Raw genomic sequence first — 26,493 nt, 5'->3', positions numbered from 1 at the left:
TAAAATTATTAGAAATTGGAAATAAAGACAAAACAATTCACATTTGATATTCATGACATTCCAATTTGTTTTGATGTTTTTTTTATAATTTTACATTAAAATATTTATTTTTGTTATTTTTTTACAGTTTGAAAGATGCAAGTTCTTTTTTTATTGTATATTTTTGAAGACCTCTCAATGTTTTTAATTCATTTTTTTTTTATTATAACTGTTATCCTGCTAAAAAGAAAAAAAATGCAATCAGTTTTTAATTATATTCTTATTTTTCTCTTCATAAACATTTTTTTACCACTTTTTTCTTTAACATATTTTCCTATATAATAAAGCAGGATAACAGTTACATCGTCTTTATATATATTTGATACAATTTATTTTACACATGAATCAAAAAATTTCCAACAAATCTTTTGTTTAAGATGGAATCATTAAAACATTTTAGTGTTTATTTAAAAAATTCACACTGCTATGAATGAAGCGTGCTATTTACAAAATTTTCAAAATAGTTCACTTCTTAGAGATGGGTATTACAATAATCATAAATTCTTATAACCTTAAGGTATTTCGAAAAATTGTTTCGGAATTTTTTTTAAAATGAGGATTGATAATTTGGATTATTTGGACGACTATTCTCATCTTATGTTCACAATGTTTCAGATATAAACAAAATTCCACAGAGGTTCCCAAATTCAACATAAAGATTGCCAAGTTAAAGAAGATGTATCTGTTTAGGGAGGTTCCATGGCAGACAACTTGACATTTCTGATAGTAGAGGTTGCTATTAAAATTTGAAAGGATTCAAAGAGTTTATAACTACTGGAGTATCTACCTCTAGAAATTGAACTATTTAATAAATAAACTGCTGTTTTTCATGGTGGTGTAATTTTAAAATAAACACAATCCTTTTAAATATGGAAAAAGCTGTATTGTTACAATCATGAGAAACTTTCCCTTTATAAAAAGAGAAATATGACTGGAAAAAAAATGATCCTCATGAAAATTGTAAACAACCATAATGAAATAATATTTTCCAAAAAAACAAAAAAAGTCTACGTGGCTTTTTTTAATTGTTGATTAGCATAACTCCAAGAAGTTTACAAATGATTTTTTTTAAAGGCAGATACAAAATACAAACTCAACCCGAGAAAATATTTGTTTCCGTTCATACAAATTATTAATCAAACGCAAACTTTTTTTTTAGCATAAGTTAGGTTGATTTGAAAATCCGTAGTTGTGGATTGTTAGATTTTCTTCAGAGAATAAAAGAAACATGAGAGAAAGCCTTTGAAAGATGCCTTACAGATAAGGACTGCCCCCCCCCAAAAAAAAATGCACACACATTCATGCATCCAACAAAAGGATACACATACATTCACACTTACACACACATTCAATTCATTTGAAATAGTTTAACAGCATTTTTAATTACATCCAAGTAGCCAGTCAAATGAAGGAAATCATTCGAGGGATGGGTGGTTCGCGTTTGTACATCTAAAGATGAGGAAAGCAAAGGTTCCCCTTAAACATTTACTGTATCTGGTTGGTAAGTTCGTTTACAGACATAAATTTTGCGGTTGGATACAGTAATGACGTACATGAAATCATCCCACATAACTGAAAGAGAAAGAAATAAAAAGTATTAAAATAATCGTAATATTATTTAAGTCAGGAAAATTATGATTGATAAAAAAATTATGAAGAATGAAAACATGAAGTGTTTCAGGAATTTTAAAGATGAGAATTTGTTTTACTTGTATTATTCAGACTACGGTTTTCATCTTGGATGTTACCTTCAGACTTCTTCAGATGCATCTGCCTAAACTCAAGAATCTGTATAGCATCTCAAACAGGACCCTTTATTGAATCCATGGAATTAGCTTACTCTCATTCCATCTCAGTCTGCAAGGAACTGTGTCATACTTGATATAAGTGCTAAGTAATAATCAGTTTTAAGTGGCAGTCTTCTAGAGATCGAAGGTTCAATTCTCAATATGGGCGATACTAAGAATACAAATGTAAGTTTTTTTTTATTTTTATTATTCTACTCAGTTATTTCTGACAGAATGAGAGCAAGATACTTATGTGGATTAAATAATGGTTTCCATTAGAAATTTCCTACAGATTCCAGAATTTGTCCAAGATTCCCAGAGTTAAACAAAATGCATCTGAAGGAGGTTGGAGGTGACAACGATTGCAACGTGATGAGAATAACATGAAAGATGAAAACATTCATCGAAATACAAAAAGATGAAGGTTGAACAAACACACAATACAAAATAGTTAACATGTTTATAAAACAGTGCAACTGATAATTAAATATTTTGGTATTGGGTTTGTATACAAGAAATCATCCCACCCCATCCTTTGAAAAATGAACAGAAACAATTATCCAAGAGAAGAGACAAGATTCTTTCTAGAAAGAAAGTCGACTTCAGATAGCACATTGCACTAAAATATATTAAAACTAGACTTTTTAGCCCATTAAAAACAGGGTTGTGGAGTCAGAGTCGGATTTCTAAGAGTACGAGGAGTCGAAGAGAGTCGGAATTTTTTATCCGACTCCTTAAGTTGGATGAATTTATTATTATTTTTTTTTTTTTTTTACATGGTTTTCCTGTTTGGTTTTATCAGTTTTTATTTTATTACATTTTCTAACCAAACAAGGCACATTGCCACTTTGATGTAGGTGGCTACTATCAGGGCTATTATGTAGGGAGTTTAGCAGCAAGATGTCTGTTTACATTACACTTAAACTTCTGCATGTCAGTACTGTTGGGGAAGCAGGAACCGGGAAGAGAATTCCAAAATCTGGCAGTTCTGGGGAAGAAGTTATTAGAGTAGAAGGCTTTCTTACATCTGGGGATCTCTACTGTGTAGGCGTGGCACTTCACTGCTTGTCGGGTTTGTCGGGGGTATTTTCATCGAGGGGGTACAAGAGCTTGTAGTTCGTCAGAGTATCCACTAGTAAAATACTTGTAAAACAAGCAGAGGGATGCAACATTTCGTCGATGGGACACGGGCTGAAGCTTAGATAACAGTTCAGGACCTATCAGGTTGGCGACTCTCTTTTGAACACTGTCCAGGAGTGTAAGACTAGTAGCAGATGCACCAGCCAAAATATGATGAGACTAGTAGCAGATGCACTAGCCGATATGTGACAGTAGTACTTGATACATGGGGAGATGGTGGCTTTGTAGAGGTACAGGATACTTTCAGGCATAAGTAACTTTCTAGCAAGGTAGAGAGAGCCCACCTTCTTTGCAGCAGCCTTGGCAATGATCTCAATGTATTTATTCCAACTCATGTTCCCTGTGAACATTAAGCCGAGGAGTTTGAAGTACTTTCAGGTAAGTCATAGCTATTCGTGGTTGGTAAGGTTTCATGTAATTATTAAAGGAAACAAGCTTTGTCTTACCAGCTTTGGACGTTACCATCCATTCTACTCCAGGGTTTCCACCATTGCCTTATATATTAATATTAATTTTTCCCACGTGCCTGCTATAGAGTGTGATGTCATCGGCAAATATACCCATGTCAGAGACAATTTTATCAGGTAAAAATCGATCCCTGAGGTACACTTGCATTTATATATTGTTTGGACATATGCCCATCGAGGACAACCTGGATTCTTCTCTAATTTAAGAAGGATTTAATTATGTTAAGCATTCGTCCAGTAATGCCATAGATTTTTATTTTTGTGAGAAGACCATCATGCTATACCCTGTCAAAAGCCTTAGATATATCAAGGGCTACTGCCCTTCCCTCCCCTGCCTTATCCAGTGCTTGGTATATACGTTCAGAGATTACAGTTATAATATCTGCAGTAGAACAGGCTTGCCTAAATCCATATTGATGGTCAAACAGAAGTTTAGCAGCTGTAAGGTGGTGGACTAGAGCTTGATTAATTAAAGACTAAAATATTTTGGCAAAAAGCGGGAGGAGGTTAATTGGGCAATAATTTAATGGGTCAGTTCGTTTGCCAGAGATTTTGTAAACTGGTACCACAGAAGTAGTATTCCAGCTGGAGGCCTAGTCACCCGATTCTAGTTTAGATTCCCTAAACATGGGGAGGGTGTTACAAATATAGACTCCAATCCATTCCTGTTCAAGTCCTTACGACAAAGTGGAAGATAACCAGACATGTTAAAGATGTTAGAGGAGATGGAGGAGTGCAAGTTAGTTTCACTTAGTACTAAGATATCCGGGGAGTTTGCTAGGAGAATGATTCTACATCATCTAAGTTAGTTCTAAGTCCTCGGATATGTGTAAATGCAAGCCCCAAGGGAGGAGGCGTGAGTGTGTGTTTGAACATTTTTTTGGATTGAGCTGTCATTTTATCTATTTCATAGTTTCAGATCTAGATTGAGGTGCTAGGCAAAACGGATGTGCATAGCCACCATCATGCAACGAGTAGACCATCAGCCGGCTCCTCATCCACAGGAATGTGGCCTCGGGAATGCCCATTAGAGATGAGTGCAGGATGCCTTTCCAGGTGTGACATAGCACTACAAATATCCCGATATTACACAACTGATGATAGAACAGCCGCTCTAAGTGCTATCAAAAAGTTAGGGCACCTGTACTGTCAGTTGGAAACCAACCAGCAACTGTCAAACTGGTACCCTCAAACTTGTCCAACAGGAGTGGCCCAGTCCAATCATGTTAACATATAAGGTAAATAAGCACCCTCAAGATGACCAGATATAGAGGGAGGGAATAAGGCAAATGTGGGGGACAGCATTTATTGCACTAGTCAGGAAACAAGGCTAAGCACTGGGCGTCTCTAATGAGTCCTTGTGGCCACATCTCTGCTCCTTACTAATAGGCAAAGAAGAATATGGAGCACAGATAGACAATCTACTCCTTAAGCAGTTTAGGTTTGCAAACCGGTGATTTGATCAAGTCACCAGCTCTAGGGAGGTTGTCGTCCAGGAATGAGGAGGCCTCCCTCCCCTGTTTGGTGCCAAGATGTATGAGGTCAGTGGAACAGATTTACAAATCGGAATTTTCCTTATCCTAGATGGATGACTTAACGAGATCTACTGGTCCATCAGCACTGGGAGGGTTTTCCCTATAGCTGGTTTCAAAGCCAGGTATTTCTATGCTCCCACATGGATAGTTAAAATTGATAGAGTTAGTATAAAAGAATTAGTATCTGCTTTGAAGTTACACTCCTCAGAATAGGATTAAGATTGGTTACGTTTTTAAAAGAGGTAGGTGTGTGGGGTGTAGATTAAAGGTTAATATCTACTAGGGTTAAGAAAAGATCAAATATGGTTTGTGGATTAGTGACTAATTGGAAAGGGTGCATTTTGAAATGTGCTTTAGGTGTTAGTTTTCAAGTAAAGATTATCACCAGTACTTTAAAATATAGTTGCTAGTTAATATATATCACTTATAATCTGGGCACAAACTGTCGCTATTAGTTATCTATTTTATAGATATTCTATAGAGTATAAATATAGGTTAAGCTAATGCATGCCTTAGCAATAGAAATCTATATTTATCGATTTTGAAATAGGACCAGAAGCTAAACCCTCCTTCAAGGTACGTGCAAATATGTGATTTTATATCAGCTTGGGGAGAAGAGCAATTAGTTTTTTGTCCAGTTGAAACAGGAGAGATGATATACTTACAAGAATACAGCATTAATATACAATATAGATATACATGGATTTGGGGAGGGTTTAGGAGTATAAGGATTTTTAATGTTTATCATGCAAAACAGACAGGAAGGCGTCTTGGAGGCAAAGCATTATCCCTTTAAAGCAGACATTTGGAAATAACATTTGTGCTTGTTATTTTAATAACATACATCAGTAACAATATACATGTGGCCAGTATAGATCTTATATTTAAACATTACACTTAGTCATAGAATGATAAATTATGATTTCCAAAAAGAGGAAAGCAGTATAAGTAAATAAGAGCAGAAAAACAGGTTTGGTGAATAAGCAATGACTTAACTGCTTCTTAATCAGTGGTTTGTACAATTTAGCAGTTTTTGTATGGTTTTGCTTTTATTTTTGGAAATATATTTTGTACTGTAATGCTTCTACTTCAAGATATTTCGGTCTGTCAGATCACTGCAAACCCTGTCTGGACAGCTGTTTTGTTTTGGTTGTGATGTCACAAGATCAATGGAAGTTCTGTCTTTCAGTGGGATCACTGTGGATCTTTGGATAATAAGCGGATTATAATTTGAAAGTTATCTAGTTACTGAATCAAATGGAATTTGGTAGTTGGATTAGTCTGGGATCAATCCAGAATTACAATCTTATCTCACCCCCCCCCCAAAAAAAAAACGGGCATAAATCGATAAGAAGCAACCCATGGCACTATAGCCATTTATAGCTTTTTCCTTTTTTTTTTTTTTTTTACATAGGAGTCACCACTTACTAAGGCCCAAAGGTCACTCAAGGATAATGGTTAATGAGTGTACAGAGGTCAATGACACAATATCCTAGTAATCGTTAGTAGTGGAAATTTGGTAAATTGGATTAGTTAAGGAGAAGGCTCATCAAGAATTTGTTTATGTTGGACTTGAATATGATAAAATTGTAGTCAGCTGGAAAGCAGGGAAATGGAAGAGAGTTCCCCAAACGTGCAGTTCTAGGGAAGAAGTTTTGTTCATGGAATCTATGTTTAGGAGTAGGCACAGAAAAAGAGTGGGGGAAATTATTGATAGTGGTTTCAGCTAAGATTTTTCATGAAAGTTTGGCGAGGAGGGACCATAGATTGGAGCTCAGACAGGTACCTGCCATGAAAATAGTGGTAAAGACAGGCTCGCAACGTCTCTACTCTGGGAAAGAGGTTGCAGGGAAGAGAAAAGGGCACTCCCACCAGGCTACAAAATCTATTTTGAACTTTGTCGACGCATGATAAGAGTTTTCCAGCAGCTCCTGCTCAGATGTGGCAACAGCACTCCATCTGTGGATGTACCTGACTCTTACTTAGGTAGAGAATTACATCAGCAGTGAGATATATACTGGAGCACAAGAAGGATCCCATCATTTTTCCAACCCAAAACCTGGAGCCTCCCCAAGACGAGAGCCATTCACTTCAATTGATGCCAGATAGGAGATCAGAGCGTTGATGATATAAAAATAGAAGCTTGGTTTTAGATGCATTAAAATTAACCAGCCACTTCTTTCCCCATTGCACCACATGCTCCAGATCAGAGAAGAGAGAATCCGAGAGAACTTGGTCGTTTACGGCCTTTGATGTGTTGCCATAGATGGTAATGTCATCAGCATAAATGTCTTCGAATGATCTTAGGATGTGATTTAGAAGATCATTGATGTAGATCAGTAAGAGAGTTGAGCCAAAGATTGGCCCCTTGGGGATTCTGGCATTAATACTGTGAGCTTCTGATTTCTGCCCTTATGAACCCTATCAGAGAGAAATGATTTAATACGCTTATGAACCTATTAGAGAGAAGTGATTTAATAATTGAGAAAATATTTCTAGCTATACCGTAGCTGGAGATCTTGTGAAGTAGGCCTTTATGCCATAACCTATCAAAGGTATTTGATATGTCAAGAGCAATTGCTCTAGAAAGGAAGCCTCCGTTGAGAGATTCGCTAATTCTATGAGATATAACCATTACCACATCTGCTGTAGATCTAGCAGAACGAAAACCATATTGCATGTCACTAAGAAGGTTATTTTTGCTGAGGTGGTTAACTACTTCTGTTTAACACGGATTCCAGCAACTTACTCATGACACACAGGAGATTTATTGGTTTGTACTGAGAGGAGATTTATTGGTTTGTACTGAGAAGGCACACTGATGAGGTTTTCCAGGGTGTTGAGAAGCAATTCTCTTTAAGACAACGCTTAAACAGCTTTGTAAGTATGAGAATTAGTTCTGGTTAAAGCTTTTTCAGCACTATGACTGAAATGCAATCAGGGTCAGTTGCTTTATTGGAATCAAGGTTTTTGATTAGCTTGGCAACATCATGCACAGATATTTGCATGTCGAATAGTGTGTTTTCTGATATTTATGTTATACAATAAAATATGATAATGAAATTTTGTAAGATGGACTTGCATTTTAAAAAAAGCTTTAAATCTATTTAAAATTTTAACCATCCCTTAATCTGCCTTTAAAATAGATATTACTAAATAAGTAATTTATTTTATTGTATTATTTTATTCCATTTCTATATTCCGTGCTATCGACCTACTTGAAACTATTTTCCCAGATTTTTCTTGCACATCATTTGTTTGTAATATATTAGTAATAGTTAAAAATATATGTAATATATTAGTAATAGTTAATAATATATGTAATATATTAGTAATAGTTAATAATATATGTAATATATTAGTAATAGTTAATAATATATGTAATATATTAGTAATAGTTAATAATACATGTAATATATTAGTAATAGTTAATAATATATGTAATATATTAGTAATAGTTAATAATATATGTAATATATTAGTAATAGTTAATAATATATGTAATATATTAGTAATAGTTAATAATACATGTAATATATTAGTAATAGTTAATAATACATGTAATATATTAGTAATAGTTAACAATATATGTATATACACAATAGAAAAAGTGGAAATACACATCTCTTTTCTAGTATTCATCCCCTTTGGTAAATGAGTTTGTTTTAAATTATTAATAAAGAAATCGAAAATTATAGTTTCAATTAAATAAATTAAATGTGGAGACACTGGTCTTTTAGCTCGACCAACATGGGTCACTCGAAGAACACCAAGTTAAGTGCATCTATATATCTGTGTTGTGTGGAACCTCTTTATGTAGATCTAGTCCCACCATTTCTTTTGTTTTCTTTGCTTTATATTCTCTTACATATTCAAATAATTATTATTATCCTATTCATTATTTTAAAACAAATTAGTTGCTAGAGCAGATCGGTTTTCTCACAGTACTTGAAAGATAAAATTTCTTGTAAATGTTAGTGGGGAATCTATCTTCCTGGAGCTGGTGACTCGAAAAAATTCCCAGCTTGCAAATGTAACTTGCTTAAGGAATAGATAGGCTCTTCCTATCACCGGCTTTCACACTTCTTTGTCTTTTAGCCAGGTCAGAGGTACAATACTAGGGACTCACCAGAGTCACCCTGGGCTTGGCTTTATTTCCTGACTAAGACATTGAACTCCGTTCCCCTATTCCCTATTTTAAATTTCTCTTTCTCCGAGAAAATTTGCTTGCATGCCGCTTGTGCTCACTAGACTTGTTTGGGCCAGTCTTGTCCGAGAGGTTGAGGGTAACTGATTGACAGTTTGTCTTGCTGCTGTTTCCAACTGACGGTGCCCTAACTCTTTGGTAATGCTTAGACTGGCTTCTCTGTCATCAGATGTATAATATCAGGATAGTTTTAGTGCCATGTTGCACATGGAAAGGGACCCTGCTACTATATCTGGTTGGCTTTCATGAGACCACACATTCTAGACTGGACTTGGCTAATGGACCACTGTGTGTATATACTTGGTGTCAAAACAGGCCCACTTTTCTCAACACTCTTCCCCTAACCTAACATAAAACAAAAACATAAATGACAACCCAAACAAATATCACGATAACACCAGACAACCACCCAAACAAAACCAATTCGCCTCCACCCTTGAGGCTCGCTTTCACAAATATCCGTGGGCTTAGAGGTAATATAGATGATGTAGAGTCTTTTAGTAAACTTCCCGGATATCTTAGCATTAAGTGAAACGAACTTACATTCTTCAATCCCCTCCAACTACTTTAACATTACAGGTACCTACCTCTTTGCCGTAAGGACTCGGATAAATGTATGCACGCACTTAGAGTCTATATTCGTAGCACTCTCCCTTAAACTAGAAAGAAAAATCTTGAATCGGATGACCAGGCTTTTAAGTGCTTTCGACTAACATTTCATCACTGCATTACTTATATTTTCTCTACCGTTCATGTCTTTGAGATGCAGCACTCTCCTTGGATAGTAACGCCCAAATACATGCGTTTGGTGACTTTAATGTCCACCATAAAAATTGGCTTGGTTTCTTAGGTTACACAGATGCAGCTGGACGCTCCACTTATAGCTTCTCTATAGCCCATTCCCACATAGACAGGAATGTTTCCAACTGGCTTACCAGATCGTGAACCTCAGCAGGTTTCACTTCTAGACCTATTCCTCACTACAGTACCTGAGGATTGTGTGATTAATGCTAAGAGTCCACTTGGAAACGCAGACCACCTAGTGGTATCAGTTGACATCACATTTAAATCCCAACCTCAAGGTGAGGAATCATTGCTCAAAACCGCAAGGTACTACAACAGGGCTTAATGGGAAACCATTAGAGAACACATCCGAGATGCCCCATGGATCAATATCTTCTCTTTTCCTGCTGAACAGTGTGCCAATAAGACAACTGAATGGTGCAAAGCGGGAATTGAAGCACATGTTCCCACACGGAAGTATCATAGCAAACCCCACTCACCCCCATGGTTCACTACAGATTGTGCAGCTGCTATCACACAAAGACAGCATGCATTTCGCCAGTTTGTATGTCACAAGTCAAATACAAATAGGCAAAATTCGTAGATGCTAGAAATCATTGTAAGAGAGAAATAGTGACATCCAAAAGAAAGCATGTTGAAATAACCAGGGAACGCATAGAATCGCTAAAGATAGGAACTCGTGATTTCTGAAAAATCTACACTAGTGTAGTGATTAAAGGACAATCAGTAATTCCTTCACTGAGCAACAACCAGAAGGTTGCATGCACGGTAACGGAGAAAGCGGAACTGCTGTCCTGGCGATAGCCTCTAACTCCACCTTAGAGCCAATAAACAACTCTCTCCCAAATTTCCCTATGCGGACTAAAGCCACATTAGATAATGTAAAAATCACCTCTTCTCATGTCTGCGATATAAAAAACTTAGACACCTCAAAAGCGTGTGGGCCTGATCTCATCTCTGCTATACTAATTAAGAAATTAGTAACTGAGCTAGCCTCCATACTTTCCAAGCTCTACAATAAATGCCTTGCTGAATCTTGCTTCCCTAATAGCTGGAAGATGGCCTCTGTGGTGGCAATATACAGGAATTCTGATGAAAGAACAGACCCTCTCAATTATCGCCCCATTAATCTTTCCCCCTCTTCACTAAAATATTTGAAACCTTAATTAATCAAACACTAGTTCACCATCTCTGTTTTAATGGAATGTGTTCTGATGAACTCGTTGCACTTGTACCCCATACATATCCCGACAAACCCATTTAGCAATAAGATCTCACCCCTTCACTATTGCGGTCCCTATATGTCAAAAAGCTTTCTATTCTAATAGTCTCTTCCCTTGAACAGCAAGACTTTGGAATTCCTTTCCTGCTACCTGCTTTCCTGGTCGTACTGATATGTAGAAGTTTAAATGTAACATAAACCGACATCTTGCTAATCTTTCCTAGACATGTTCCCAGAAAGTAGCCTTTTTCATCCAAATGGTGATATGCCTTGTTAGGAGTTAACGTTAAATAAATAAAGCTGGTAGAGTGTATATGTGAGTATACTCATCATACAAGTAATTGTTAAACATAAAAATAATATACATGAAAAGTAATTATAAAATGCTTGCTGAATAGGTATGGGAGGCTGATATATAAATCTGCAGAACAGATTTCCACATAGGGGTCAAGGAGTCGGAGTCCGGAGTCTGAGTCAGCATTCTAGGAATTTAAGGAGTCAGACTTTCACCATCCGACTCTGCAACCCTGGTTAAAAACATGCAAAAGTTATAGCCTGTTGACTTAGAACGAGTGCTTCATGTCAAACTTCTAAAGTAAATGTGATATTGTGATGACTAATCCCTACTGACTCCTAACTGTGCATCAAATGAATACCATAATACTTAGTTCGCTGCACCCTATAATAAATGTCGATACAGCCAGATTGGCCCAGTAGTTTCTAAGAAAAAATAGAATGGACAAACAGACAAACTAAGAGAAATATAATATAGATTAGACCTTTTATCCTGTTAAATGCTTTATGCCAAATTGGTGATTGGATTTGTGCTTATGTTTGGATAAAAGTCTTTTTGTTCCAGCATCACAAAAATTGTCCATTTGGTTTTGCACAAAATACAAATGATGAGTCATGACCCTTATTTGGACACTACAACTACGATACAAATGATGAGTCATGACCCTTATTTGGATGCTACAACTACGATACAAATGATGGTCAACCTGACACACTTTTTGAAAATTGTTCTTCCTTCATTTAAAAAAATGTTTTTGACTAGTGCCAAGAAAAGCTATTCTCCAAGTACTCAGGCATAAATTTATTCCCAAGCAACTCATGAATGCAGTTTGCAAATTGACGATTAGCTTTACTGGTGTGTTCCAATACTATAGAAATAACGGTAAAAGTATTAGGCACAACTTAAAAATATAACCTTATAATACAGTCATTTCCCTTGGACTGAAGAAAGCAGAGTTATCGCCCTTGATGAGATGTTTGAGAGGTAAACAAAATCGAGAGAGTAGGCCAGTGAACATGACAGCGTAATGTCACTTCCTTATCAACTTGTAGGTATAGATAGTTTCCGGTATTCAACCATGTGATCATGCTAACAGACATAAAAAATATGGATGTATTACTGATTGTCCATGTATGTTCTAAAGAGAAAAAAACAATTCTCCATTTGGATAATAATTATTGTAATTGCACATTGGGATAATGTTAATCTAACAAAATATAGTCAGTGTACTGGTTTTTGAACTTTTATTTCTATCAGTAAAAAGTCGAATATTTCATTTTATTTATTTTTTTTTACTGCAAAACAAACAGTTTTTATATAATATTTTTCAATCCATTTTAATAATAAATAAAACTTTTCACTGAGTATTTCCAAATATTTTAAAGTTATTATTTTTCACGGCAGTTTTTTTTTTTGGGGGGGGGGGTTACGATTGATGAATTTTCAATATTTTAGCATGGGTATAATTTATTTCTTTGAAATATATTTAAAACTTCAAGTTTTTGTTTTTTATATCATTTTAACTGTAAATAATTTACATGTCGAGTTTGTTTTACTGTACACATGGATTCGAAAAAGTTGTCAAAAACAAATATATAGCAAAATGTCATCAAAGGCAAGATAAGTTACTTTTCTACCAAACTGGATAAATTTTTAGTGTTTTTTTTATTTAATGTAAAGTGTTTATTCGGCTCAAAAAAAACATACAGTGCTTACCGATGTATTTGAAAAATGCAAATGGCGGCATGCTTGCTGTTGCATATGGTAAGTTTTGGAAAATGAGTTTAAACAAAAAAATTATACAAAATACTGTTAGAAACTCGCTAAATATATGTTACCGTGACATAGGCGGACATATATTCGGTGAGTTTCTAACAGTATTTTATATAATTTGTTTGTTTAAACTCATTTTCCCAAACTTACCGAGTTCAATAGCGAGCATGCCAACATTTTTCTTTTTAAAATATATTGATAAACATTGTATGATTTTCGAAGCAATTATACATTTTAAAGTGAGTAAAACCACTAAAAACCTTTCCAGATAGGTAGAAGAGTAACTTGTCTTGCCTTTGATAACATTTATTTGGCATATATTTGATGTTTACCACTTTTTCGAATCTATGTGTATAGTAATACAAACCCCTAAAAACATATCCAGTTAGGTAGAAAAGTAACTTATCTTGCCTTTGATAACATTTATTTGTTATATATTTGTTTTTTGACAACTTTTTCAAATCTATGTGTACAGTAATACAAACCCCAAATTTAAGTTGGAAATACTATTTAAAAAACGTGTGTACACTGCACAAGCACCCTTATTATTATCATAATACACTGCGTGTCAAATTATTAAGGAGATAACATTTTTTTTACCAGTTTCAGAAAAGTTTCGTATGAAAAGCTTTCGAAACGTTGGCAATGTTGAGCTGCGCATACTGTGAAATTTTCGTACTATTCCACGCAATGTAAACAACTTGCCATCGTAATTGCTGAATCCACAGTATTTGAGATGTGTCAAATTATTAACAAGGCAGTTGGTTTCATCAATAAAATGGGTTGTAAAGGTGGTTTGAGTAGTTCTAAAAAGAACACCTAGCAAAAGGTAAAACTACCCTCGAAATATCGAAAGTGATAGGAAGGTACCATCAAACTGTGAACAACTTTGTCAAGAACCCTACAAAGGTACGTAAGAGAGCTGATAAAGGTAAATCTAGAGTTGTTTCATGCCGTTCTCTACTCCAAATTAAACATGAAGTTGTTAAGAACCTTGGGCAGACAAGTCGAGAAGTTTTTAACCAAGCCAGATTGAAGAATGCCTCGATCTCGCCTTCTGAAAGAATTGGCAAAGTCTGTTAAGCCTGTGACAAAGCCTCCATTAAAGCAACATCACATTCAAACTGATTGAAATGGGCAGAGGACAATATGAAAACGGATTTTTCCAAAGTTTTGTTCATGGATGAAGTGCGTGTCACTCTTGATGGCCCAGATGGCTGGAGCAAGGGAAGAGTCCTAGATGGACGACATCGTCATCAGCGTTTAAGTTGCCAAGAAGGTGGTGGTGGGATAATGATTTGAGCTGAGGTACATTAGTTGACCATGGAAAGTCCCAGAAGGTGTAAAAATGATGTCAAATGCTTACATAGTTTTTCTGAAGAAGCACTTTGAACCATGGCTGAAGAAGCAAAGGTTGATGTTCAGAAAAACTTATTTTCATGCGGGATAATGCTCCATCACATGCAGCAAGCAAAAACAAAGAGTATTTGCAATAACTGGGGTTCTCTGGGCTATTGAAGGTGGAGTGGTCTGCGAATTGGTTAGATTTGAACCCAATTGAGAACCTTTGGAGTATCATGAAGCGATGCCTCTATGCAAGAGGACACCAATTTAAGAGCAAAGATGAGTTGTGGGATGCTCTCCAAGAGGTAACGTTGACAAAATCACTAATTTGACTAATTCTGTGGAGCAACGTCTTTTACAAGTCATTCATAAAAAAGGATCACATATCCCCTACTAATTATGTCAACGTAGAAATTGCTATGTAGTTATTGTGTTCGAAGCATTTTTCCTAGTTCATTTAATGTTTAAAAATTATTTCAATAAACAAGTTATGAGTATATTGTGTTTTTTCTCAACCTCGTTAATAACTTGACACACTGAAAGCAACAGATATTCCTATCTTTGTTAATACTGCTTTAAATACTTTTATTTTCTGACTGGAGTAGCTGAATAGTATTGTAAGCACTTTCTCAAAGTTTCATAGATTTTTATTCACTCGTTCCTTAAATATTTAAAAAAAGATGTGAACTCGTTAATAATTTGATATGCAGTGTAATAATAGTAATAATAATAAAAAACTGGTGTAGATGACATCGACTGGCGCCACACCAACTAGTTGTGAAGGGTCAGGGAGGATGGAAAGACCGAGGTGGGAGAGTACTAACCAAATCTCCAGTGAAAGTGTGTAGCTCAAATCTGGTACCTTGGGGAGGCATTTTTTCACCCAAACCTCAGGAAACACCAATGACAACGAGAAATCAGTGACAATGGCTGTTGCAATAACATTCAATCATCTGCACAAGTGGTCAAGAGGTGGAGAACACTGGAAATCTGGGGAGACTTGTTGTCACTTGCTCTCCAGGGAACACCACAGGTTACTGCCAGTGAGCGATCACTGATTATGGCCTGTGAGACAACTAATATGCTACACATTTTGATGAAAAACATAGGAAAAAAATGGACATAGAACAGAAAACCAAAAATAATTTCTGTATTTAAAGTAATATTTAAATATTTCAACATATAATCTTGTGGGCAAAAACCAGCTTCCCAATAAGAGACACTCTAGATAGAAACAATAATCTCAGTCATGAAAGATTTCTCCTCCACCAACCAAGGAGGGAAAAAGTGTAGCATCAAAACAGATACTACACTGTGATCTTGTTCCGAAGGCCAATAAATATTTATGTTTAATGTTTCTTTAATTCTTTGTTCCCTAAATTCAGTTTTATCAGTATTAAATTGTATATTGCTTTAAAATTACTTAATTTTACATAGATAATATTTATATCGAATAAAGTTCAGTTTCACTATTAATCAAACTGTGTTCCTTTTCTTTTTAAAAATGTTTTATTGCTCTTTTTCAACTGGCCCTCATATAGTACTGACAGTATGACAAATCTTACCTATATTGCCTGCAGACATTTTTTAGTTAACAGGCCTTCTTTTTACCCTCGGTGGCCATGACAAAACATGTTTCCATCCATCATTTACATTAAAATTTATTTTGAAGTTTGTTGAATAAATTTGTTAAAAATTAGATTTCATCCTTTGACCATTTTTAGTGTTATTAAGCCAATAACATGTATCATAATAAAAAGTGTATCTAGTCATTCTTGTTTGAGGAGACAAAAACCTGCAAAAGTGATCGTTGTTAGCAGTGCACTCAAGCAATGGAATGTAACAGGTGTAAGTCAACACTTGCAGGAGTGGATTTTAAAGTTAAAATCAGTAAAGATAAGACAGCAACGTGATATCTGTTCCATAAGGCAAATATTCATGCAGCCTCTGTAAGCTTGGAACTTGTTCAAACTCCATCTGTTATAGAACAATATGCAACAAATGATGTGACAAAAGGTACAGAAACCTGCCGGTACTACATACAGCAGATGCAGCTAACTTCATTTGCAGCACCTGCTGAAATCAGACTCCTACGGAAACAGAAATTGTTCCAGTGGATAAACTAAGATGTCTATTACATGGAGAGTCTTTAGGAAACTGTTGACAGTTTTACAAAATGCAGGGATCCCACTGCATGTGAGAGTGTATAACACATGTCCGACCGGTGTTCTCATATGCTGCAAGATGTGGTCAACAACCAAACAACAAAACACGATCGTGACTGTGGTGCATCAGATGGAGAAAATTGCCACATGTGTCCAATAACCCATAACAACTAAGTCCATCTTTGTCAGCTTATGTGCTTTAACTGCTACTCCTGATAGAAGGATTAATTAGCAATTGCAAAATAGTGAGGTTAGATAATATTCAAAAGGTAATCATTTGAGAGATGGGTGGTTCGCATCTGAACATTTAAAGACTGAGGAAAGCAAAGGTTCCCCTCAAACGTCAGGCGGTTTACATAGGTAGAGTTTGTTATGAAGTTGAGTGCGAGATCTCATTTCAATTTATGAAGCTTTCTCGCAAAGGAAACACCAAATTAGCAGGAGCAGCAAATACATTATGGAATTAAAACGGACAGCCCCAAATATGGCAAATAATAGCAGCAGCTAAAAACAATATTTACAAATTTTTACAAAATACCAAAATACTCAACTTTGATTGGTTAATTTCCAATAATTTCATTGGCTGTCAAAATCCAACTTTGACCAATCAGAAACGGCACCTGCTATGTTTACATCTAAATAGAGAGGAGCCAAGCTGATCCGAGGAGACTGGCTCGATAGAGCCCAGCGCATGCCACATGAATCCCTGTCAGTTGAGAACCCAACTTCAAACCCAAGGAGAGCAAACAACTTTAACCCTTTTACCACCGGCTAATACTGAATTCCACACCAGACCACTGGTCAAATCCCCAGACTAAGGATCAACAAATCCATCGAAGGCGCTACTATATGCGCCAGGAGATTTCACAGCTTGCTCGAGAGATGAGACGGCTGCAGACAAAGATGATATCGCTAACTGGCAGACAACAAATCTGTACCATGTTAGGATCCACAATGCCGTAAAACACACAGCTGAATAAACGTCCCATCTAAACACGAGAGAAACAACATTTCAAAAACAAGTAAACAAATCTAAGTTGCTTCCGTTAACGTGCCCCATTGAAAAACATTCTTATCTTCTGAGATTGTTATCAAAACCACCTAGCGCAAAGAATATATATTGACATATTTCATCAACAGTAGATGACAAATCTGCTAAGTTGCTCATCTTAGACTTTTTTATTAATAATAATAAAAAAAAAAACCCTTATCCTTCAATATTGTTATCAAAAAAAAAAAAAAACAACACAAGGAATAACAATTATTGACATGTTTTATCAACAAAGAAAGACGCGAATCGCCGCTATAGACTATGCTAAAATAAATAACCTTAAAAGCAGGGACAAACTGCTGTTCAACTGAAGAACATTTTATTTTGCTTTTCTTAAGTTGGTTTTTAAAATAAACGATTGAGCAATCAATCGCTTAAAATTAAACTTATATTGTTTGTCTGGTTCTTCCCCGCCACCATGTTCTTTCTTTAGTAGCAGGTTAGTTGTACATCTTTCTTTTACAGCAGTGGTTGCAATAGTTGGCATCTCATCTTTCTTCACACTAAAAAGTTCATATTTTGGATTTTAATAATGTTTCATTTTTATTTATTTTTTTTTTTTAATGCAGATACATTAGTACAAACTAATTTAAATGATACCTAATTGGTTCATCCCCTATAAGGGGAGAGAGATCTCTAAAACATGTCTGTTTGGTAAACAGAAAGTTGCCAATGCAATACTTGAAATATTCTTTAAATCATATTTAATATTTTGCTGTTATTTAAAACAAAAGTAAACAAGTGCTTATAAATCTTGACAAAGCAGATAATTAAAAGAAAAAGTCATCATAAATTTCAATACAACATGTGATACCAAAAAGACATTTTTTGTTAAAGGGATGAAAGATTAATTACCCATAATTCTTTTCCAATAATCTTTTTTCTCAGACAAAGGAATCTTGCAAGCTGTATGTAGAAATTTGAATATTCTATTTGCTGTTGTTTCATCATATTCCAATTGTCCAGATGCCTGAAACGTGAAAAAAAAACAAAGATTAAAAGATTTTTAAATGCGGAGAATTAGCTAATTAAAATGGAGGAATCTGAATGAAAAAAAAATTGACAAAATAAGGCATACAAACAAGATTTACTGCTTCGTCATGATACTAAATTTTGTTGACAATTATTACAAATTTAAGTGAAAACAAAAAAGCAGTTGTTTGTTGTTTTAACATTTTCAAATTTTCTTATGGTCAAGAATTTGAATTGTTCACAAGTTTCACATGAATTGAAGTTATACAATTTTTTAAGTTAGAGATCGTTGACTTTATGCTAAGTTGATGATGGAATATGCTTAAATTTTTGCTCATATTTGCATATTAATACTATAATACTTAGTTTGTTGCACCTTATATGCACAAAAAATTTACCCAGATTGGCCCAGTAGTTTCAGAGAATAAGTGGAACAGAAACTATAAAAAAAAATAATAATTAAAAGCTACTTTGAAGGGAGAAATAAACACATCTTAATTTTATTAACAGAGATTAAATTTTGAAAATATAATTGTATTTAATTAGAAAATCAAAAAAGAAATCAGTTCAATCAAATATCAAAATACTGATCATCTGTTTGTGATGCTGCAACTAAAACCTAACATCATCCAAATAAAATCTATATTAGTGAAATTCAGGAATGTAATTAAAAGCAAACATCAAACAACTTTTTGAGTAACTAGCAAGTGTCTCAATGTTACCTGGAAATCAAAAAAAATTAATTATACAAAAGTAAATACCCATTCCTCACTTTCATTTTTTTTTGTACTCAGCCTCTGGCAAATTGCATGTATCTTGGAAGGTCATCAACCATTCTTTAAACTCCATCCCTAGTTTTTTTTTTTTTTTTTGCTCCTTCTTAGATATCACTCCCAGTAAGATTGATCTGTGTTTTTAGTTATGAGCAAACTGGAAAACAGTGGGTGACCTATCATTTAGATAGGGTTAGAAGAGAGAGACAAAAATAGAGGCACTGTGATAATTGTTTTAATCGCTAGCAAGTATTTTGTATATATAAATTTTTAATAAAAATCAAGACAGGGATGCATTTTATAAACAAAACTTAACTGATAATGACATGAAAAGAAATTTTTGAAACTAATAAAAAATTAAAATTTATAATTCATATTCAAAATAGAATAATTTCTAAATTATTTTATATTTATTTTAACAAATCCTTCTTGACAAGGGCAAGGTTTAATTTTTGTTTGTGGGATATTTTATAAATATGGTTAATTAATGAAAAGCCAACAGCTATTTATATTCAAAATTTTAGTATTTCAAATTTATTTTTTTTATATAAGAGAGTCACCACTTATCAAGGTTCAAAGGCCACTCGAGGATAAGGGTTAATGAGTGTACAGGGGTCACCAAGAAAACAGCATAGCGCTCATTAGTAGTGGAAATTGGGTAGAATTTGATTATTTAAGGAGATAGCTCAATAACTAATTTACATTAGAATTGAAGACAAGCATATTACAGTCAATTGGAAAGCAAACTAGCAGAACAAAGTTCCAGTTTTAAGAAAGAAGCTTTGTTTATGCGCTTAGATTTAGGCACAGATAGAGAGTGAGGGAAATTATTGACAGTGGTTGTAGCTAGGTTAGTGTTTTCTGTGAAATTTTGGAAGGGGGGGGGGCTATAAATTGAATTTCAGACGAGCACTTGCCATGAAAATAACGATAGAGCAGAAACATGTTCGCAATGTCTCTTCTGTGGGAAGGAGGCTTGAGAGAAGAGAAAAGGATATCACCTACTATGTTTGAAAGCCGATTCAGAGTAGTTCCCCTCCAGATGTGGCATGTGTACGAGACTACTTTAAGTCAACTTATGCCTGCCAAGGTCCAATTTTTTTTCAATTTTGACCCCTTAGCAGTTATTTTTACTGGCTTTTATATATATAAAACAATGGTCCACAAAAAATTCAATCATTTGACCCACCTCACACTGCTCTGTGAACTTGCAGATGCACTTTGAAAAAAAACGGAAACAAACAAACATAGTGAGTTTAATATATATATATATAGATATAGATATATATATATATATATATATATACACACACACAGATTATTTTTTTTTTACAATATCGTAGGGTCAGCATTTGCTTAAAAAATCCAAAAACAGCAAAGACAGTCTTGAAAATGAAACTGAATTGATTACATAGGTACAGAAGTATTCCTAAACAAGGTTTCATTAATTTAATGCATAATTACAAAAATTGTCTCAGTTTTATTCATACAATATTTACATAAAAAAGTTTACTTACACTCAAGATTGCGCCGTCCTCATTTAGTATCTGGTAGCCAACTGAACCAGGGATCTTATCCATGTTTAATGTTTTATCCATGATTAGAATCTGTAAAACAAAGAATGAAACAAAAATTCTTAACAATTATCTGGATTTGCCTGAAAGTGATTTAATTTCATTTTTGTTTGTACTTTTTATATTGCATACTTTAAGTTTGTGTTTTAAACTAAAATTTACAAACACAGCAAAGACATTGGATCATCTCCTTGAATTATTGTCTTACAAGAGATGATCTGAGCATAATATGATAGATGTGTAATGCGAGTATTAAATAAAGGCTTAGTTCTGACGATCTCAGAGGAATTAAATCAGGACAGTATCGAGGAATATGTGCATAAGAGTAGACTTTGATGCTATGGCCATGTTGAAAGAATGGATGAGATTTCTTGGGTTAGTAGAGGTTTTGTTGGTTTTATGGCATATCAACCATCAACAGTTATTTAATGCCAAATAAAGTTGTCAAATGGAATCCTAAAGGTAGAATAATCATCTTATATTCTTAGAAAGCATTATTCTCAGAAGGAAATTTTACAGTGAGAGTGGGAATATTATTCTTCAGCAATGGGAATGCTTTCCAGTATTTGGGAAGAAAAATAAAAAGGTTTTGATTTTTGGAAGAATCAGATTAAATAATATGGTTGAGGATGAACTTATGGATAATAGGGTATAATGTAACCAGCCGATTGATCAAATCCAAAATCCTAGCTAAATTAAGAGTCAAAGTGGAGTATTGCAAGTTATGACTATTTATGCAGCCAGGCCACGGACTGCTCAGCCATCATGATCCAATGGCATCAATATATGTAGCAATTAACGTTAACATTAGCATAAGTTTGTTTATTATGCTATTGTATTAATAATATTTACACTCAAGTTTGTATGAAATCAATTTGAGAATAAAATGGATTGGATATTGAATGTTGATATGTAAATCAATTTTTTTTATTCTTAAATTTATAAAAAAATAAAAACAGAGATGCCATTTCTTTGCATTTTGTAAAAAATTCTGAAAGTTAAGGTTAGTTATTATAGCATCATTTCATCACCTATATTATATTTGTCTGTCAGTTCTATTTTTTTCTGAAATTTTATATGGACCTTTGTTATAAGGTGCAGCGAATTAAGTATTGATAGCCATTCAGAGATTAATAGAGATTAGTATTTAATGCAAAAATGAGCATAAATTTAAACATACAACTTGGCATAAAGTACTCATTCTAAGTCAATGTGCTGTAACTTTTGTACATTTTTCATAGGTTAAAAAGTCTAGTTAAATTACTAATTGACCAAAATTGTTTTAAATTTAAACATATTTTAGGGTCTTTGTAATGGAACTGAGCAGTATTTCAAACAAATCTTTCTAGCAGCTTATAATGATAGGAAAGAAAAAAGCATTTGACATCATATAGTTGTTTGAAACAGAATTAAATTGTAATCAATACTATTACTTTATAGACGTCTATTGTCTTACAGAGAACTTGAATGCCTACTGGACACCATCCGCAAGCGTCTTTGGTCTCTGTGCAGAGGATTGTCAAGACAACCTAGTATTAGAATATTTCCCTTAGAAATAAACCTTGATAAAATATTCAAAATATTAAACTATATGAAACCCACATTAGATATTTTCAGTAAGGTTACTCTAAATTGGCTTATACTAGGAATGGTACAACCTTATGCCTTTAGTAACTGCACCAAGTTGGATACTCCACCAGACGAGATTAGTTCTGGTGTTCCTGGGGAACCAAGGTATAGATGCTATGCCTATCAGCTTTAGTGCTGTGCTACTTGATTGCAGAATACTACGCAGCGGTATAGGTTCATCCTTCTAATGCTACAAAGGTAGATGTTGAGCTTAAGGCAAGCAAATTATTAGCATCCTGATATTGGTCAATCTGCCATCTGTCTATAGAATGTCTGGAATCACTCCACTGCAGATCTGTTGAAAGGAAATAATGAAGGCAGAGTAACAGCAATCATCATCCCCTATCAAACACCAAAAGGTGCCGCAGTGACTACCATCCTGCAAGAGCTTTGCCACTGTTATAAACCACGGACAAACACCAGCATCCTTCCACCTGCATTAGTGGAATGAATCAGTCAAAGACAACAGCGAGGCTCTTCTGACACCAAATGAAGACCTTCCAGAAGGCTTTTAATTCTACCAGAAACATTGGGTAACACTCAACCACGCCCAAGCAAAGGTTGCCAAAACATGGAATAACGTGCACAAGTGAGACTCAATATCGCACACATCCTCACAAACTGTTCCCTATGCGAGGCATGCTCTGATATGGACTGGAGACCCTGCCCGATGATTGATCTCAAGAGTAAAAGCTATGATGATGACAACTAGATAATTTTGAACAATAGAAATTCGCCATTTTTACATTAGGACACTAAAATAAATTTAAAACAATATCTAATATATAAAGTAAAGTCATTTTGTCATCAATAGCTTTTTTACAAAAATCAACATTCGATTTCAGTTAATCAGTTTTCTTGTGGATTGTTGCAGTATGTTGTTCTAATGGCAGCATTCAGCCTAGGTAGGTTGAACTTCCTCTGAAGGAGGAAGTTTCTAGGGATTATCAAATTCACAAGTGGTTTCCAGTCATGTATATCATTGTCAGGGTAGATGATAGTGTTAGGGTTTTGCAGTTCTTGCAGGGAGGCATCAACGTCCTACATACAGCACTAAAAAATTGCATAGTCTACATAAGTACCTTCTTTTTAACTAAAACATCTTTTGGTACTTATGCAAAATATAGACCATATTTTTTAGAGGGGATTTTCAAATTAAATTAAATTTTCATTGTATCTTTTGTTTATGAAATTGTTAGGTGAAAGTACAGAATAGTTACAAAATTCCCTCTCTTTCACAGGTGTTTAAATTTGCAAGCCAGAACTGTTGCCAGCTCTTCTAGAGCAACAGCTCATTTTTTTTTTTTTTTTTTTTTAGCTACTTTTGGGAGTTGTTTGCATAGGCATAAAATTATGTGCAAAATTCATTCGGACAAGATGTATTGGTCTTTTTTCTTGACGAGAATCCAATTTTAAGAGAAGATTTTTTCCTGCTTATCCTATCCGCAGAAGGTTATTCAAAAGAACTCATAACTTCTGTGTTTAATCCCTTAAATGGGATCTTTGAATTCGTCCCATCTAGGAACAAATAAAACTTTACTGAATTTTTCCACTTTGTCACGATAGGTTAAATTGCAAACTATCAGGACTTGACTTCTCAATCTGCCTTTTAGTCAGGATGGATTACAAACAAAGCATGCTTAAAATGCATGCTTTTCTGCAACAGAATTGAATCAAGAAATTTATTCAAGGTAAGTGTTTCTGACTTTGCGAATTTCATATCTTCAGAGTATTTTGGGTTTTTTTTAGCTCTGTAAAAGAAATTTCTACATTTAAGAATGGGTTTCTAAATAATATTTTAGCACAGTTCATATTCTGCGCCTTAAGTACCCATTTTCTGAATAAAATATTCTTTGGGAGAAATGTCAAAACACTAAATAATTTATGCGACTGAAATAGGAATTAAGCAAATAATGATTGTGTTTCATTCAAGCTATTTCAAAGAAAGAGACTAGTTTTTACATAGTTTTTAAAGAGAGTCTGGGTCGGCATCTGATTCGCAGTTGCCACCCTAGAAATTAAAATGAGAAAGTCCGAATGGAGAGGGTTGCATGTCTCGCATTTATTATTCAGCACCGGCTATCTTCACCTTTAAAATAGACTTTTTGCTTTGTAAAGTTAATCGAAATAGCACAGTGTTAATAACACACCGTTTCTTGTGGTTAAAGATTGATTTGGGCAACAGGCAGATTGGTTGTTTTTGTTTTACGGCATATCAACTCTTTTCAGGTTATTTAATGTTGAATCCAGGGATTTTGAAGAACAATTTTTTAATAGAATATATTTGTTTTCTATACAACCTATAGTTCGGACCCTAACAGGTACTACCACTCCGAGCCAGAGTGGACCTGAGAGCAATGACAAGGGTGGCTCCACACTCTCCAAAAGCTGGGGCCTCACCATCGGATATAGTTTAAGGTCATATCCAAGATCTTTAAGTTAGGAAGCCATAGAGAAGTGGGAGTGTAGAAAAAAAGGGGGGGGAGACTATTGTTTTTGTTTTGGGCTTTGCAAAACATGACTTAGTTATGCAAATAATTAAAAACAAAAACAGACAGGTGTTAATGTAGGTGCATTTGTGTCAGGGGGGAGTCTTCTGACAGCCTGATCTGGTTGCACCAGGCAACAGGCAGAGTAAATTGGCCTATCGTCTTATCACTCGTTGAGTCATAGTTTTGCTGAAATTTGATTGCGTATTTCTACATTAGAACCAGACCTCCAATGAGGTGGAGAGGGTTACAAGTCACCAATTTGACCAAACCAAGCGGAGCAGAGCGATATTTTCAACAAGAATTTAAGTTCAGCCACAGTTACTTTTCTTTAGCACCAACGCAGGAATGGTTATAAGAAACATGGCTTGCGAAAACATGGTTTTCGCGAATACTTCACTCAAGGTCTGCACCCGTACCGGACAAGCCACCCGAACCACTCGAGACTCGACCAACTCCATTCTTGTAGTTCATACCACACCTCCACACACTTTTAAAGCAGATAGCAGTGGGTGAACTATTTTCACATCTTCTGAAATGAAGAATTGCGAAAATATTTTCGATAATTTTATACCATCATTCGTCTCTAGTCGGGGATTTTTCTTTTTATTCTTTTTAATACAGCGAGAAGATTTTAGTATTAAAAACTGTGGCGATACGAAAAATAATTGCTTCAACAAAACTTGAACCGAAATAAAATTAGATTTCTTTTTTCATTTCTGTGGAAGTGTCAAAACAACGACCCAAAATATGTAGGGAAAAAGGGTTGAATAAAAAAGAACAGAAAACAGACCACTTGCATAACGTCGACGACCCCCTAAAAAGAACACCACTCGAATCCCCATCGATAACTTATTACAGTGTACTAATATACTACTAAATGTTGACAACTTGATTTAAATAAAGATTATTTGGATAAAAAATAAAAATAAAACACTCATTTTGAACACCTGGTTCTATGTAACACAAACGAAACCTTATCAATAATTACAAATATATTCATAAACAAACATGAATAGAATGGTGGACATTGGAATTTCATAAATAAATAAAAGTGATGAAAAATTTATTTTTGTATTATAAAAACTTGCTTTACCTTGAGAGATCTACGGAATGCGGCAGGAAATTTGATCAAAACAGACCTCACATCACATGCAGTTGAAGCAGGATGTGACGTCAATTATAAATTCGGTCAAAATGCAGTTAAACCGGAAGTGAACTATTGCG

At 34.7% G+C, this 26,493-nt stretch overlaps 1 protein-coding gene across 1 annotated transcript; it reads right to left on the bottom strand.

Moving 5' to 3' along the window:
- Positions 1 to 42: 42 nt before the first annotated feature.
- On the bottom strand, positions 43 to 26,493 carry LOC145246812 (ragulator complex protein LAMTOR4 homolog). Its single transcript, XM_080108631.1, has 4 exons — positions 26,363 to 26,493; positions 21,092 to 21,181; positions 18,685 to 18,799; positions 43 to 1,611 (listed from the first exon to the last, which is right to left on the bottom strand). Exons 2-4 carry the CDS (start codon positions 21,170 to 21,172, stop codon positions 1,517 to 1,519), a joined length of 291 nt encoding a protein of 96 aa, XP_079964757.1. The 5' UTR covers positions 21,173 to 21,181; positions 26,363 to 26,493; the 3' UTR covers positions 43 to 1,516.

Source organism: Euprymna scolopes, chromosome 24 (assembly GCF_053919585.1).
Source record: "Euprymna scolopes isolate OS-2025 chromosome 24, ASM5391958v1, whole genome shotgun sequence".
NCBI classification, from domain to species: domain Eukaryota; kingdom Metazoa; phylum Mollusca; class Cephalopoda; order Sepiida; family Sepiolidae; genus Euprymna; species Euprymna scolopes.
Note: the sequence above shows the minus strand (reverse complement) of the source record. Positions and strands in the feature narration are given on the sequence as shown.